A 16,098-nucleotide genomic window follows, 5' to 3' on the forward strand; every position below is an offset into this window, starting at 1 on the left:
AAATGATTAATACAGAGATTTATGATTAATACAGAAATGTATCTACAGGTACAGGATGTGCTGGTTTTATTACCCAGGTACACTTGAATGCATCTGCTACTCAGCATGGTCCACAGCAGGCGAAGTGTTGGGTAGCAAGGTATACAGTACTTTGATCCACTGATGCAACCATTGGATTCTACAACTGTGCAATTAAAAGGGCTCTATTTGAACAGCTCTGTCATCTGCCTTACACAGGCAGATTAATTTTCTAATCAAAACATTCTGGAAAATCATTAAGCATGACATTAAACAGTGTTGTGCTAATTATACTCCCCATGAAGAATTCTAATCTGAATTTACAGTAAAAATCTCTAGAGAAACCTAGCAAAGCATAAATGCTTCACACATTCATATAATAATTTTGGTTGTAACTCCTATTATAAATTAACCTATTCTTCCATAAGACACTTTCATGATCGAAATCCTGCAAAAGGATACATGTGGTGGAATTTTACATATATACCCCATTGACTGCTGTAGGATCACCTGGCTGTAGGATTCTATCTGCATAGAACAAATTGAGGGACCAAGGCCTGTGTTGTTTCCTTGACATTTTTTTTTTGCATTTAAGCAAGTCAAATTATTTCAGAGCAAGTGATTGCAAATATTTTGGGGTTTTAATTAGGTTTTATTTTTATTGTATTCAAGATGAACAAAAAAGAAGACAATTACATAAGTATAGGTAACTTGAGTATTTTAGATCACATAATAGAACCAAAGGAAACTTGTGCCTTTTACTGCTATTTGTTATAAAATACTGAGGATGTAGATACAAATACAGAATGAATTTATTTTGATATCTATTACTTTGTATTTTTTCAACAATGAAATTAATCTACTGGTGCAAAAACATCAAATTAAAATATTAGACATCTGATTCAAATGTGGCACATGGACAGAAAGGGTTAACCATTTCATAGGCTGACTGACCTAGGGTTGACTCTTAAGAACTTGTTAGGAACTTGTGTAAATCAGAGTAAAACTTTGAAATGCAAACTTTCATTGTTAGAGCACTAGAATGACTGATATTTGCTCAGGTCTTATGTTGTGAGCAAACAATCTACGTCTGTTATTATAGCTTTGATTCAAGATCAGAAGTGAATATTAACATTTATGATCAGGGCTCGATAAATAATACAATCTACTCACCGCAGGCGAGTAGATTGTAACCCAGAAGAACTGGGTTTGGGCGATCTGCGCATGCGTAGAACTATCTGTGCATGTGCAGAACGATCTGCACATGCGCAGATTGCTGGACAGCGTGGCTGGCGAGTGGGGCTCATCGCGGTTCGGCGAGCCCTGTTTATGATGAAACTTGGTTAGTGTTGTATTAATGTTATTATGTCTTGGAAGATTGCGGTAAATTGTATATGAAATGTTTAATGGATAAATTACTTTGTGCTAATAGTTTGGAGACAGAACGTTATATCAAAAGCCTATTGTGTTAACCCAGGTGAACAGGCTGCTGCAAAAGTGCAATCCTTGTGGACAGGATCCTTTTTTTTCATCTCATATCTGCTTGAATGCTCATAGGGAAAGTTGCAAACCATAATCACAGAAGGTCCTTGTATTCATACAATTGACTTAACTTTGGACTAATCTGAAAAGGTCCATCTGCAACTATCAAACTCAAGCACTCTGTGTAACTGAACCTGAAGAATGGAACTCATGTCTGTATGTATATTGATCTCTCTTCTATTTTAAAATAAATTTTAGTCTAGTTAATAAGAATTGACTATAAGCCTGTATTTGGGATAAGGTCTGAAATATTCATTGACCTAAGGTAATGTGGCCAATCCTCTGTGATTGGTAGAACGGTATCTGAGTTGGGTGTCCAGTTAGAAGCTTGATGCTGGGTACTTTAAGAGAACTGCATTGTTTACACTTTTGATTAACCAATAAGGGAGAATGTGTTTGTGCTGGCTTGGTAAATATAAATATTGGAATAACCATCAGTTTAGCCATCCCACTTTTTGCAGTGCATTCTAATGAAGTAACCTCATCTGGTAATTTACTTTGTTAGATCTTGACAAACTTTCTTACAGTTTCTCCACTAACATACCAATGTTGTCACTTTACAATTCACCTTGTTCTCCTTGTAAATAATCTTAGAACAAAATTTGTCATCTCACTGTTAGTCTTTTGTTATGATAACCAATAGGCCCTCTAAGCTACATAGCAGCACAACTTCACAGGTGATTAATCAGCCCTGCCCAGTCAGTCAGCTCCATACATGGAGTCCTGAGCCTCTGACTAGGTCGGGCTGATTAATAACCTGTGAAGTTGTGCTTCCATGCAAGTTAGAGGGAACACTGATGATGACAGCTTCACAATAATGTATTAGGACGGAGAACTGAAAAATCACACTTAACATCTGAAATATAGACCTAAATACTTGTTCAGTATTTAAAAGAAAATAGTGAAATGCATAGTAATAATGATAGGTCTCAGATCAGTAAGTGCTATTATTCTTAAGAGGATTGTTAAAATATGGAGCCCAGTGTATAGAATTGTAGTATATAATTATAATCAGGGCTTGACAAACCGCGGCAAAAGCCGCTCGCCAGCCCCGCATTGCACATGCGCAAGAGCCGCATTGTGCATGTGCACGCCGCCAGTAAACGGGGCGCAGGGCTGAAATCTACTCGCCACGGGCGAGTAGATTCAATAGATTGTCGTGCCCTGATTATAATTATTGAGGTAGTAGCTCATTTGGTTAGCCTACTGTATGCAGCCTAATCAGTTCTTGCCCCACAGTAAAGTTTCTCTTTTAGTAATAGAATCTGGGAAATGTCAAACTTGTACATACAGAAACACTGAACAAGTAGATCAAATTTAATTGAGCCCTTCAAAGTTCATTAGCATCATGTCCTGCAATAAATCTCCAGTAGTTAATAGCCTGTTAGCGTTCCATTTTTGAAAGTTAGCCCTCGAGTTAAAATTGAATAGTTTTATGTTTTTATTTTGTATGAAACATTTGAGGGACAGCTTCTTAGAGAAGGAACATTCACCATTCCAACTAAAATGATGTCACTCTACGCAGCATACAACACTGTACCTGTCTGGCAGCATACAAGAATAAAAGCATATAGCAGAAATTAATACTATCCAGTCAATTGAGGGAGCTACTCTGACAACATGCAAGGGGTTTTGTGATGATGAACACAACAGGAGTAAAATGGGCTATAAGGTTTTATCTATACTAATTCCCTTGTTGACAGCACACGTGGACATATATTTAACTTAATTTCACATCCACTTTTCTGAAGCAGCTAAACAATTCTGAAATCAGACATCAGAAATGGTAACACACATAAACCTGCGTGGGTGAACATGTTTATTTGTCTGGTCACTCAATTATGGATTTAAAAGTAGCCATTCTTCTACGAAGGAATTTCATTAACCACTTACAGAGGGTCTGCAAAACTGGAATTCATCATTCAGATTTGACATGGTTACCCTGGGCTTGAAGACATTAACTGGTTAGTGTATTACAATGCTAATTTAGCCTGCATTTAATATCTGTATTTCCATGTCAAAAGCTATGTATGGGACACATCCAGCCCACTTAATTAGCCTCATTAATAGGATCCTACACTTGCTAGGTACTTATGTTGTTTTATATACATGTAAAATCTTGGGTTCTCTTATTTCCATTCCAAGTCATCTGATGAAGCCGATTCTCCCCATGAAAACTCATGATCTCCTATATTTTAGTCTCTCAGGTGCCACAGGACTCCTCTTTTTTCATAAGGTGACTTGTCCAAGCAGTAAATTAATAACAGTCCACAGCTCAGAGCGCTCAGCCTCGGTTACCCGCCCCATGTACACCTGGTACACCTCCTTTCTCAGCCCTAACGACATGCTCCAGGCAAAGGCAGCTCCCCTAGAACGACTACAGTTCCCAGAATACAATGCCCATCACCCGCCGAGCTCTCTCCGCATTGCTTTTCGGGATATGTAGTCTGGCTGGGCCGCCTCAAAGCGGACCGCTTGTGGTTTTCCCTCGCCTAGCGAACAGCTGACTCGCTGGAGATTAACGGAAGTTTCGGCCAATAGAGAGACAGGTTTGAACGGCCGCGGTTCCGGATTGGTTGGTTCGCGAGAGGCGGGGCGGGAGTGCCTGTGGCGGGACAATTCGGACGCGGACGCCTTCCTGCACCTGGGAGGGACGCTGGAGCCGTTTGTGGTGCAACGGGATTTTCCTTCGCCGCCGCAGAGCGAGCAGCTGGACGCGGCCGGGATTACAGGAGCTTCCCGGCTAAATCCCCGGGCAGGCGGAGGCGGCTGCTTGACCCTGCGCCGCCCAGCTAAGCCGCTGTAATCGCAGGCACCCGCCGAGGGACAACGAGCGAGGCGGGCTCCGCGCCCCTCGCCATGGAGTCGCGGCAGCGCTACAGCGACTCCTCGCCGCCGCCGCCGCTTGCCCGGGGGAGCCGAGAGAACAAGCTGCTCCGCAGGAGGGCGCCGCCCGGGGCAGGGAGCCGGCCCGGCGCCGAGGAGGCGGAGGGGAGGAAACCCAAATTCGTAAGTGTGGCGCGGCCCTTCCCGCCTCCCGATCCCGGAGCCGGCATCGCCCGGCCCTGCGCTTGCTTCGCAGTTCTTTGCCAATGCTCGCTCCCCGGCGCCGGGCGGGGCCGGGCTTGCTCTTGCTCTTGCTCTTCGGGCTGCTAATTAGCGCTCACCCGAGCGAGTGGGTGTGGTCACAGTTTGGAGGTGTCGGGGGGGGGGGGACTGGCTCCAAACAGCGCTTGACGTTACTCGCCTTCTTTTTCAAATATTGTATGTTGCAAAGGGTGTCTTGTATTGGGGACCCCTGCGTTCCTGTAAATGGCTTTGCTGTCGCAAACTCAAAACCAGTGCTTCTGATCTACTGAGTCAGAAAGCTTCGGGAGCTGCTGGTTGTTCATGGAAAACGTAAGAAATCCGAAGTGGTGCTTGGAAGGTTGTGTAATGGGTAATTTAGGAGGGAGTTCAGCTAGATCAAACTTAATGCCAAAATCTGATAGCAGAAGAGGAACGTTGTCATCTGGGCTACATATGTCTATTTAGGAACGACATCATCTTCTGTTGCCTAGAAAGGTGTGGTCTTCAAAGCATAGTTTTGTTTTTGCTAAACCCTAAAGTGTGTTTATAAATCAACATTGTTACACCAGTACATCTAACACCCCAGGTATTCTTATTTTAGTCTGAGTGTATTTTTTCTGTTTTAGTTCATATTGTTTGAAAAGATGTTTCAGCTAACCTAATTAAACTAATAAAAGTACTGGAATAATAGTGTCCATGTGGGATGTTACGCATGTCTACCACATTGGCATAACTGCTAAATTTTTGTCGATACTCTATGCAGTAGATTTTTGCTAGCGAGGAAGAGTGGTTTTTTTTTAAGTTAGTAGATTTTATTCTATAGTTACTGAGCGTCAAACCAATTTTGTTTTTCAAAATAAATTACTTTATAGGGTAGGAATAAAATAATGGCATCCAGCAGGGGTCTATACTGGAACCAATCCTTTTCAACATATTCATAAATGATCTGGAGACAGGGTAATCCTATGAGGTGGCAAAAGTTGCAGATGATACAAAACTGCTCCATATAGTTGAGTCCACAGCAAACTGTGAAGAGCTTCAAAAGCATTTAAAAAATTAGATGATCAAATGGCAGATGAATTTTAATGTTGACATGCAAACTACTGCATCACCTCTTCCTGGCCCTGTGGATGTCGGGGGCTCCCCAGCCATCGCTGATTTAGCTGGGGCTCCCCAGCCACCGCTGACTTAGCCGGGGCTCCCCAGCCCTGCGTTCTCCTGGCTGGCTCCCGCTCTCTATCTCCATGGCTCTTTGGTCCAGCAACATGTGTGGCCCTGCTGGATCACGGATGTTGCCGTACCATAGAGTCCTGGATTTGGGAGGTTCAACCTGTACTATCTTTATTGTCATGGAAAGGAAAGACAGCAGATTGTGTGTCTTGATGAGTATATTTTTGGACTGGATTTTTTCTTTTGTGAGACAGTTATTTATCTTTCTTTCTTGAATTAATAAGTACTCAGTTTTCAACTGATCTCCCACACATTTTAATTTAGTAAATTTAATGCTTTAGTAGTTGTAAAAGAGCATTTTACAATTTACTCTTTCATGAATTAATTTTAACTGTTCATATGATCTTAGTCATGGTAACAGTTTACTGCTCACTAATGAAAACTTAGTGAACTTATGGTGAGTCATTGATTTTTAAAGAAATGTTGGTGGAGTTGCATGACTCAAGAGAATGGAGCTTTGCAGTACAGTACTGAGTACCCTTGATCAGAGTTTGGGATTCAGCCCAGGACCGTAGCAAGAATTCTCCATTTTCCTTTTAAGTGTTGCTAGAAATACAAGCTACAGACATACCCAAGATAACTTTTTCTAGTAGTTAAAACAGTCAATGAACAATTCCTAATAAAGTACTTAGGGGCAGTCCAGGATAATAGTATGTATTTCCACACTCATCTGCTGTCTATATGTTGAGTTATCCCACATATGCTATGCCACCAATAAGTAGGGATGTTAAATTCAGTTTAATCAATTAATTGACTAGTTGATGGATTTTCCATTGACTAGTTGATAAGCATGGGAACTGCAGCAGGGTTAGCTCCTGGTTCCAGGAGCTAACCCCGCTGTGTCTCTGCCTTTTAAATGTATTAATAGCTGGTAGGCTCTTCAATACATGTAAAAAGCAGAAGAGCAGTGTCTGAGACTGGATGCAAGTTGGGAATCAGCTGATTCCTGGCTTGTGCCCAGTTCTTGCTACTACCCAGCTTCCTCTGCCCCCCTGCAGAGATAGTTCTGGTGGAACTGGCTTTTAAGCCAGCTCCCTGCAGCTCGTGCTCCCCTCTCTTGCCGCTTCTGATAGAGACAGCAAGAGTTGGAGAGAAACGACTAGTTGAGGGACTAGTCAACTATTCAAAAAGCTTTTGCTTATCGGACAGTCGAATAGTTGCTTACATCCCTACCAATAAGGCTACTTCTCTGACTGTGTCTCAGCTCTCTGGCTGCCTGCTATTCAGCTTGTCATCCATAGCCAGTTCCCAGGCTTCTTGCATCAAGTTTCTGCTCAGCCTCAGTTTCTGGTTCTTTGCCAGGCTGATCCCTTCTGACCTCAGAATGTTACTTCCTGCTCCTGTAATCTAGGGATTATGCAGCCCTTGGTTGCGTGGATGGTGAACAAGATAACCCAGTGCTTTTTAACTCTTGCAGCCAGGAGTTTGCTTCCTAGGTAGGCAGACATAAGCAGGTGTTCTGAAAACAGCTGTGTAGATAAGAGGTAGTGGCCTAGAATAGCCACTTAAGTACATACTGAGTGGGTCAAGGCAGGTTTGTACTCAGATGGCTAGATTGAGCTGCCATCCCTGTTATTTTGAGCTACACTATTTCCACCATGCTAGTTGAGCACAAGTAATGTATCTGTCTATCCCTGGTGCGAATAATAGTTCCAGGTGGAGTGTAATGTTTCCTTAGTAGTTAGCTCTTTTCACTATTGGGTGAAAAACCCAAGCAGGTTGCTTGTAGTATAGAGCAATTTGAATGCAATGCTTTTAAAAAAGACAAGCATTATGAAGTTTAATTTGATGTCAGTGACTTGCACATTAAATTTGTTCAATTTCAAAGTGTGATACAATTGTTTATATTTAGCAGTGTTTCTCAGACAGTGGTTCGAGTACCCTTAGGGGTACTCGAGAGAAGTCTGGGGGATATTTCAACACATAAAGGCCACTCTAAGAAGCGGCACTTACCCATTTGCAAGTATTGAGTCTGTGGCTTACAAAAGAAAACTTTTATTAAAAAAGAAAGGGAACCTAGGATTAATTTATGAAAACCCCACAACCACAATTGACAAGCACATGACCATGAGCAAACAACTATCTAACAGTATGTTGGGCAGCATCGTCTGTTGCAGTATACTACCTTGCAGAGGAAGAGACCTAGGGTACGTCTAGACTACAGAGCTTTTCTTGGAGGTATTCCGGAAAAGCTCTGCCACGTCCAAGGAACGCGTCCGCTTTTCCAGAAAGAAGTTGGAAAAGCGGACATGTTTTGTCGGCATCCCTGTCAAACTTGTCTTACGACGAAGAAGGCATGTTCTGAAAAAGGGTTTTTTCCCGATGTTTGGCCCTGTGTAGATAGGCCAAATATTGGAAAAGCCTGTTTAGGAAGAAAAGGGGAAAATTGCAGTTCGCAATTTGCATATCATTTTCCGACTTTTCTTTGTAGTGTAGACATAACCTAACTAATGAATGTCCTTTCGTTACCTTTTCTGTCCACTAAAAATCTTGACTAAAAAATGCTTTTTCTTGGTCAGTAAAAACTCAAACTTAGTGTACACTTCAGAGTTTTTTGTCATAGAAATACTCTGCTTCAATTAAACTTCTATTATATATCCTTGCTATGCTTGGAGTCAGAAGAGTGCGTCTACACTAGCAGGTCTTGCAGTGTGCTGTGAGTAGCTATCCTGCTGTACACTTAGCTGCAGGGTGCTTTGGGAAGGGTTTGCAGTGCCACATGAGGCACATAAAATATTACATGAAGCAGGTTTCTCAATCTGCTTGTTCCATAGGCATACTATTAGATTGCCAGCCACTTTTCCACTGAAATGTGGAGGGGAGAGAGGGTGTGATAGGAGTATATGTGGGAGAGAGACAGATTAGTATGTGTTCAGAGAGTGAATGTGAGGAAAATGGTACATGTGGGGGTGCGTGTCCATGTGCTGTCTCTAAGTTCAGAGAGTAGTGGGAAGTACGGGTATAAGGGTGTAGTTGCGGAGTTGACTATTCACATTCCTGCCCCTCCCCCTTGCTGTCAGTGTATCAGAAGCAGCAAGGTTGGGGGTGGGGGGGGGAGAGCAGGAGTTGGAGTTGGGGGCAGCTGGATTAAAAGCTGCTGTTCTTCCCCTCCCCCCGGCACCATCTCTGGCTCTATCAGTGCCCTCAGTGGGCCCAGGCTTGCTGAGGGCAGGGGCTGCTCCGTATGCTGTCAGCCCATTATCTGTGGCTGTCGAGTTGGCTGGAACAGAGGCGGTTCTAGCAGCAGCACCTGTCTGCGGAGGGTCCCAGTTCCCTGGGGGGAACCCATATGGAAAAAGGATGCTGGACCTGGAGTGAGCTGGGACTGAGCCAGGCTTGCTCAGTCCCAGCTCATACCGGGTTCAGGACCTACCCATGCTGCAGCTCTGTAGTTTGAAGGCCAGGAAGCCTAGCTCCTTCTACTCTTACTACATTTAAGCTGCAGCTGGGAGGTAGCTCCTGGACCTGGCGCAAGCCGGGACTGAGTCTTCCTCCCTTAGGGTACATCTGCACTAGCCCCCTAGATCCATCTAGGGAGGCTAATGTGGGCGACGGGAATTGCAAATCAATCCCGGGATTTAAATATCCCGTGCTTGATTTGCATGTTCCTGGCCAGTCGCCATTTTAGAAATTGACTAGCCCGAAATAACTGCCTGCATCTCCATGCGGCAGTGAAACGGGATTCCGGAATAAAGCCCCTAAATCGAATTAGGTGGTACTAGTATGGTATTGCCTTTACTTGCTTTTCAGTCAAGAAACTCTGGTAAATACAGTTTTGTTTGATATTGGGAAATATAAATAGTTCTTTCTCTCAAATGATTTGTTGCCAATTCTAAGGCAGCAGCACCATGAAAAATACCCTCACCCAAGGAAGCAAATCCCCCCTGAAGTCCCAGAAACCTAGTTAGAAATACTAACATGGTTCCTTGTTAGATACTAATTTCAAATGAGTTTTTATTAAAATAGTTTTAAGGATTCAATCACACTGAATTCTTGCTTTTTTTGGAGATCTTTTCTTAAAATCCACTGAAATAAAATGACTGTTATTTATAATGCAAGGTAGTGACATGACTTTTTTTCTTAATTTACAGCATTTAAATATCAAGACACTGACAGATGATATGGTAAGACTATTTAAATTTTGCTTCTGCTGTGTTTGGTGACTAACCCAGTATTTCCGGAACTTTAACATTAGCTTAGCTTCAGTGCTGGTAGAAACTGGCATTAAACTGTTTTTAATACAGCCAGTTTGACTGAAAAGCAAAAATATAACTGATAAAATCCAACTCAACTGGGAAAACCGTTACTGGTTTGATATGTCTAAATGCATCCAGTAAAAATCTCAGCGTTGTTCATTGGTTTTGAAATTGCAGCACTTGGTACCAATTACCACTGCTTCATTTGGGTAACTAGTATTGTTGTCTGAAACAAACCTCATAATAGATGTAGTAATCACATTTGAGGTGTGGAAAAAATTGGGTTAACCAGCTAGGGAAGGAAGGCTTGATAAAATAGTGCTAAATATTAGCTTGTACTTTTTTTGTTTAACATCCTATGAATGGGTGCTCCATTAACTGCTAAGGTAATATGAGCAGTGGAAGAAGATGGCAAAGAAGTAAAAGAACCAACCCATTGAAATATGATTGCCAAATATCTGTCTGAAGCTTTCCAAATAATTGAACCTGGCTTGCAAGTCATTAGTGAAGATTATCCTGACAGGGAATGCAACTACAAATTGTGTAGAGGAATTGATAACATAATGACTTGATACAAGAAATTTATCAAGAAAAGGGAAAGCAAACCAGCAATCTCTAGGTTTTTTTTTTTTTTAAATTCAGAAGCATTAGCAAGAGGAGCACCTAGATAATCCACCCTTTGACTCCATTCGCCTCGACCAAGTTTTGCAATCATCATTGCTGAAAGTAGTATTATTTTGTTGGTATAAAATATACATTGCTAATGTATATAATGCCTTTTGTCTGTCTCAAAATATTTCCTTGGAACCTAATCCGTACCCCCTTTACATTTGATTCTTATGGGAAAACTGGATTAGTTTAAAAATATTTTGCTTAAAGTTGTATTTTTCAGGAACATAACATTAAGGATAAGTGAGGAGTTACTGTACTGGAGTTAGCAGGGGGTGTCTGGGGTGAAATTTTATGGTCTGTGATATATAGGAAGTCATTATAGATGGCATAATAGCTCTTTTGGCTGTTTGACCATAAATCTGTATATAAAAATAGCCAGGGCTTGACAAACCCCGGTGAGAGCTACTCGCCAGCACCGCGCATGCGCCAGACCGGCACCGCGCATGTGTGAAGTGCTGGTGAATGGGGCGCATGGAGTGACCGGCTGAAATCTACTTGCCATGGGTGAGTAGATTCAACGGTTTGTTGAGCCCTGGAAATATCTATCAGGCTTGTGAGCCTCTGTCTGTAGTTTGTCACTCTCAAGTGGAAGGATGCATACTTACATATTTCCATCTTTAAATGCTATGGGAAGCATCAGATTTTCATAGCACAAGACTAGAACTGAGATTGTTCTTCCTTGAGTTAATTTCAGTTCAGTTTAAATGGATAATTAATCAAAAAAGGTTGGCAGCTAGGGCCCCTTGATTTAAAAAATGGAAACTTTAAAAGTTAAGGCATCAAGGGGTCGGTGCCCCCTGCTCACTACACTCGCCAGTCTCCTTTTCTAGGGGTAGCAGCTCCGGCTCTCACCCAGCTACCACCGAGGGCTAAGTTGAGGTGTAGCAGCCCTGTTTTGTCCCAGTGTTCCCCCTTCCAGACACTAGGGGGGAGGAGAGCTGAGTGTTGGGACAGATTGAGGCTGGCCTGGCTCTTGCCCGCTGGTGGTGAGGAGGAACCGTGTACGGCGCCCTGCCCTCTCCTTCTGGCCATGAGGGGGGAGGATATAGGGCTCTGCACTGCAGAGGGGAGAGGCCGTGCGTCTCTTGTGCCCCCTGCTCTCCAGATCACTGGTGACATCACACACGTCCTGCTCATCCCCTTCCCCTCACCTGAGCCTCTGCAAGGCTCTGCAGCTCCCAAGCCCTTGAAGGTTGCATGGTTCCCCCTCGCCCTGTGCATGCCTTCCCAAACCCCTGAGAGATCACGCAGCTTCCATGCGCCCCTCTGCCCCTTACCTGAGTCCCCAAGGCTCCCATGCATCCTCCCGCCCCATCACCTGAGCTCTCGAGCTCCTGCATGCTTCTTCTCCCCTGCAGAGGAGCCACACGTTTCAGTTTAACTTCCGGCAGCCCCAACCCACATGGTGGTTGCCAAAGGGACGCTCAGGGGCCGGTGGCATGTGGGGGAAGAGTTAACCGCCAGCCCATGTGGTGTGGAGTTGGCTGGAGGGGGAGGGTTTAAACCCCAGCCCATATAGTGTGGAGCCGATAGAGGGTCATGGGGGAGGGGGAGAGGGCAAAGGAGGGCAGCCGTGGGGCCTCTCCCTGGAGCACTGTGGGAGGGGGGAGCTGCATCCCCTGAGAGCCACACAGCTTGTGCCTCCCTGCTGTCCCAGGATCACTGGGGCAGGTTGAAGAATGGAGCAGGCTGCATGGCTCACGGCTCCCATAGAACATTGGGAAGAGGAGGGGGGCTGCAGAGGACAGAGTGGCACATGTCGTCACTCTGTGGTCCAGCAGGAAAAACTTTTTTAAAGTACAGTAAGACTAGTTATTCAATCCTAAAATATGAATGGGGAAGAAGTTTGGAGTTATTTAAGTAAAAGTTGCTGAAATTTTCTGAAACTTGCATCCCAAGCAAGAGGCAAATAGTTATAGGGAAGGGTTGCATATCAAACTGGATGAACAAGCATATGAACAGCTGAGTAAGAAAAAGCTGAAAGTCTAGAAACAATGCAAGGTGGATGAATTAGTATGGAAAGCTACTTTGTTAGATGTCAAGAATGTGGGGAATCAAGCATCTGAAGAATGGCAGTTGCACTTTAGGCAAGGTATTTCTGTTAGAGATAGGATGTGTTTGTACAAGGCACTGGTGAGACCTCACCTGGAATTCAGTGTGCAGTTCTGGTTTCCTAGGTGTAAGAAACCTGACCTCAAATTGTGACACATGAAGAGAAGGGCTATCAGGGTGACTAGAGGAATGGAGAACCTACCTTATGAGAGACTTGACTTGCTTAGTGTAGCAAAATAGAGACTGAGGGGTGATAGGATTGCTATCAATAAATGGAGAAAGGGAAAGGGGTTATTTAAGTTGGTACAAGAACAAATGGATATAAATTATCCAACAAGTTTAGGGTTGAAATTAGTCAGGGTTCTAGCAATCAGAGGAGTGAAGTTCTGGAACAGCATTCCAAGAGGAATAGTAGGGGCTAACAATCTTAGTAGTTTTAAGATTGTACTTGATAGCTAATAGAGTGGGAAGGGTGGTGAAGTTTTCTACAATGGTGTATTGCTTACCCTCATGTGTTAGCAAGTATGTTGAATGACTAGAGACTGGATGGATGGTGCTCTCCATTTCTAAAGAGCAGTGTTCCCCAGCTTTATTTGGCCATGGAACCCTTTTAAACTCAAGAATTTTGCGGAATCCCTAATAAGTCTAATCTATGGACATCAGTGCTGAGTAGTGACATCATTGTCCCCACTCTCTGGCTAAGCTGGCATTATACAGGGACATGTATGGTGGCAAACACATATGAAAATTGTTAATAAAATTCATAAATGCTTAAATATTAATTATTTTTTTCAATAATAAAATGTTGTTGTAATGGATTTTTCTCGCAGAAGCCTTATTTTCACTTAGTGGCACCCTGGGGTTCCACGGAACACCATTTGGGAAACAGTGCTAAAGAGAATTTTTTCACAGGTGTGTGGATGGTGGGTTTTGTCCACATGCTCAGAGTCTAACTGATCATTGTATTTATGGTTGGGAAAGCATTTTTCCCCATGTCAGACTGGAGACATCCTCTTGGTTCCTTTGCAGTAAGGAACATGGATCACTTGTGGGTTTGAACTAGAATAAATAGATTCTTTAACTTAAAATTGTTAAATCAAGGCTTGAGAATTTCAGTAACACAGAGATTATAGGCCTACTGCCACCAAGCTGTGTGAGGTTCTGTGGCTTGCAGTGGGCAAGAGGTCCTAATTGATCTTTTGTCTTCCTTGGGACTCAAGATACCTTAAGACAAATCAACCGTTTGTTCATGCTTAATTAGTAGAGTTGATGGGCATGCTTCTAGATTCTAGGTCAGTGAGAGACCTTGTGGGAGACTTAAAACAATCAGTCTCCCCTCCCTCCCCCCTTCTGTTAGAGCTCCAGTCTGGACTAAGAGTATTACTGAAAGTACATTTGAGCTTTTTGGAAAACATGGCCTTTTGCATTGATGTAATGTGCTTTTTGCAGATCTAGAGAAGTTATTATTCCCCTTTACTCAGCACTGGTGAGGCCACGTCTGTAGTATTGCATCCAGTTCTGGGCCCCCCACTACACAGAGGATATGGATGCATTAGAGAAGATTCAGTGGTGGGCAACCAAAATGATTAGGGGGGCTGGAGCACATGGCTGAGGCATTTGGGCTTATTTAGTCGGAAGAAGAGACGAGTAAGGGGGGATCTGATAGCAGCCTTCAACTTCCTGAAGGGAGGTTCCAAAGAGGATGGAGAGAGGCTGTCCTCAGTAGTGACGGATGGCAGAACAAGAGGCAATGGTCTTAAGTTATAGTGGGGGAGGTCTACATTTTTGCCAACACCCAACCATTTCCCTAAGAGGGTGGTGAAGAACTGGCATGGCTTACCTAGGGAGGTGGAAATCCCTAGAGATTTTTAAATTCTGGCTGTTTCAGTTGGGATTAGTCCTGCTTTGGGCAGGGGCCTGGACTTGATGACCTACTGATGTCTCTTCGAGCCCTAGGATTTTATGAGTCTATGAAAGACAATGTTGTTTGCGGTTGGTCTGCCAGCCACACAGATACAGCATTAAGCTACCAGTGCTTGTACACATAAATGTCCTTCTTTCTACTACTTGGGAAAGATCTTCTGTTAGTGGTGATGTTTGTGTTTCCAATTCATTCAAACACAGTTGCCTACAAACTAAGTTTGTGAGAGGATGACTTTTGGGGGGGGGGGGGGGAGGAGCGTGGGGTGGGGAAGGTTAAAGGGCTTCAGCTCCTACCCTGAATTTTATACCAGGGGTCAACTTATTCTAGCTCCAGATAAAACTGTTAACTGCATTACAGCTTGAGTGTGATATGTGATGAATTTGGAAGCTAGGAACAGCACATCATTTGCCCCAGAGAGTTTAATAGAGGCAGAGGGATGAAAATAACAAAAGGCTTGTCATTAATGTAAACTAAGGATCATTAGATAATCCCTAGTCCATTCAGATATTCCAGTCAAAAGATAGGAAACTAAGGGAATAAATGGTGAGAATGGAGAGAGATATCCCCTTGGGTCTGTACTGCCCAACACATTCTAGATCTGGGAAAGAGTGAGCTGACAAAATTGGCAGATGATACAGATTGTATGTAACATAACTAAACGAAAAGCAGACTGCCAAGAGCTACAAAGAGATTTAATAAAACTGGGTGAATGGGCAACACAGTGTCAGATGAAATTAATTGCTGATAAATGTGGAGTGATCACATGCCAAAATATAACCCCCAAATAGACATATGAAATGAGTCTAAACTAGCTGAACCCATCAATTAAGAGATCATGGATTCATTGTAGATAGAGCAAATCTTTTCAGACAGCTATGTTTAATGACAATAAAATAATACCTAGCAGAATATGGTATTCTCATTCTATCTATCCCTCCCTCCCTCCCCACATATCAAATACTGTGTGCAGATTTGATCACCCCATCTCAAAATAGATATATTGGATTTAAAAAAGGTACATGGAAATTATTAGGAGTACTGAACCCATTTCAAATGAGAAGAGATTAAAAAAACTGGGACTTCTCAGTATGGGGAAGATATGACAGAGGTCTTCAAAATCATTGAATAAGGAAGTGATATTTATTCCTTGAAATAACACAAGAACTAAGAGCCACTTAATAAAATTAATAGGCAGTAGATTTAAAACAAAAATATTTCTTCCTAGACAACCTGTGGAACTCATTGCTAGAGGATGTTAGGAAGGTGAAAACTATAATGGGGTTCCCAGAAGAAATATATATATTCATGAACTTAAGTGCCTCAGTGCTTTGATATCACCTCTGTTTGCCAGAAGTTGGAAATGGGTGACAGCCACTGATGGGATGAATCATGTAA

General features: G+C 42.9%; 1 protein-coding gene across 2 annotated transcripts in view; it reads left to right on the forward strand.

Moving 5' to 3' along the window:
- Positions 1-3,992: 3,992 nt before the first annotated feature.
- DIAPH3 (diaphanous related formin 3) overlaps positions 3,993-16,098 on the forward strand; it is a 463,148-nt gene continuing 451,042 nt past the window's right edge. Inside the window, exons 1-2 of one of the 2 annotated variants that reach the window (XM_006113561.5) lie at positions 3,994-4,569; positions 9,951-9,983. In XM_006113561.5, coding sequence (XP_006113623.3) covers positions 4,420-4,569; positions 9,951-9,983 — 183 coding nt within the window. In that variant the 5' untranslated portion in view covers positions 3,994-4,419. Of the gene's footprint in view, positions 4,570-9,950; positions 9,984-16,098 lie in introns of both variants that reach the window. The other variant, XM_075918921.2, reaches the window with a different exon arrangement.

The sequence above is a fragment of the Pelodiscus sinensis genome, chromosome 1, assembly GCF_052426305.1.
Source record: "Pelodiscus sinensis isolate ZL-2025 chromosome 1, ASM5242630v1, whole genome shotgun sequence".
NCBI classification, from domain to species: Eukaryota; Metazoa; Chordata; order Testudines; family Trionychidae; genus Pelodiscus; species Pelodiscus sinensis.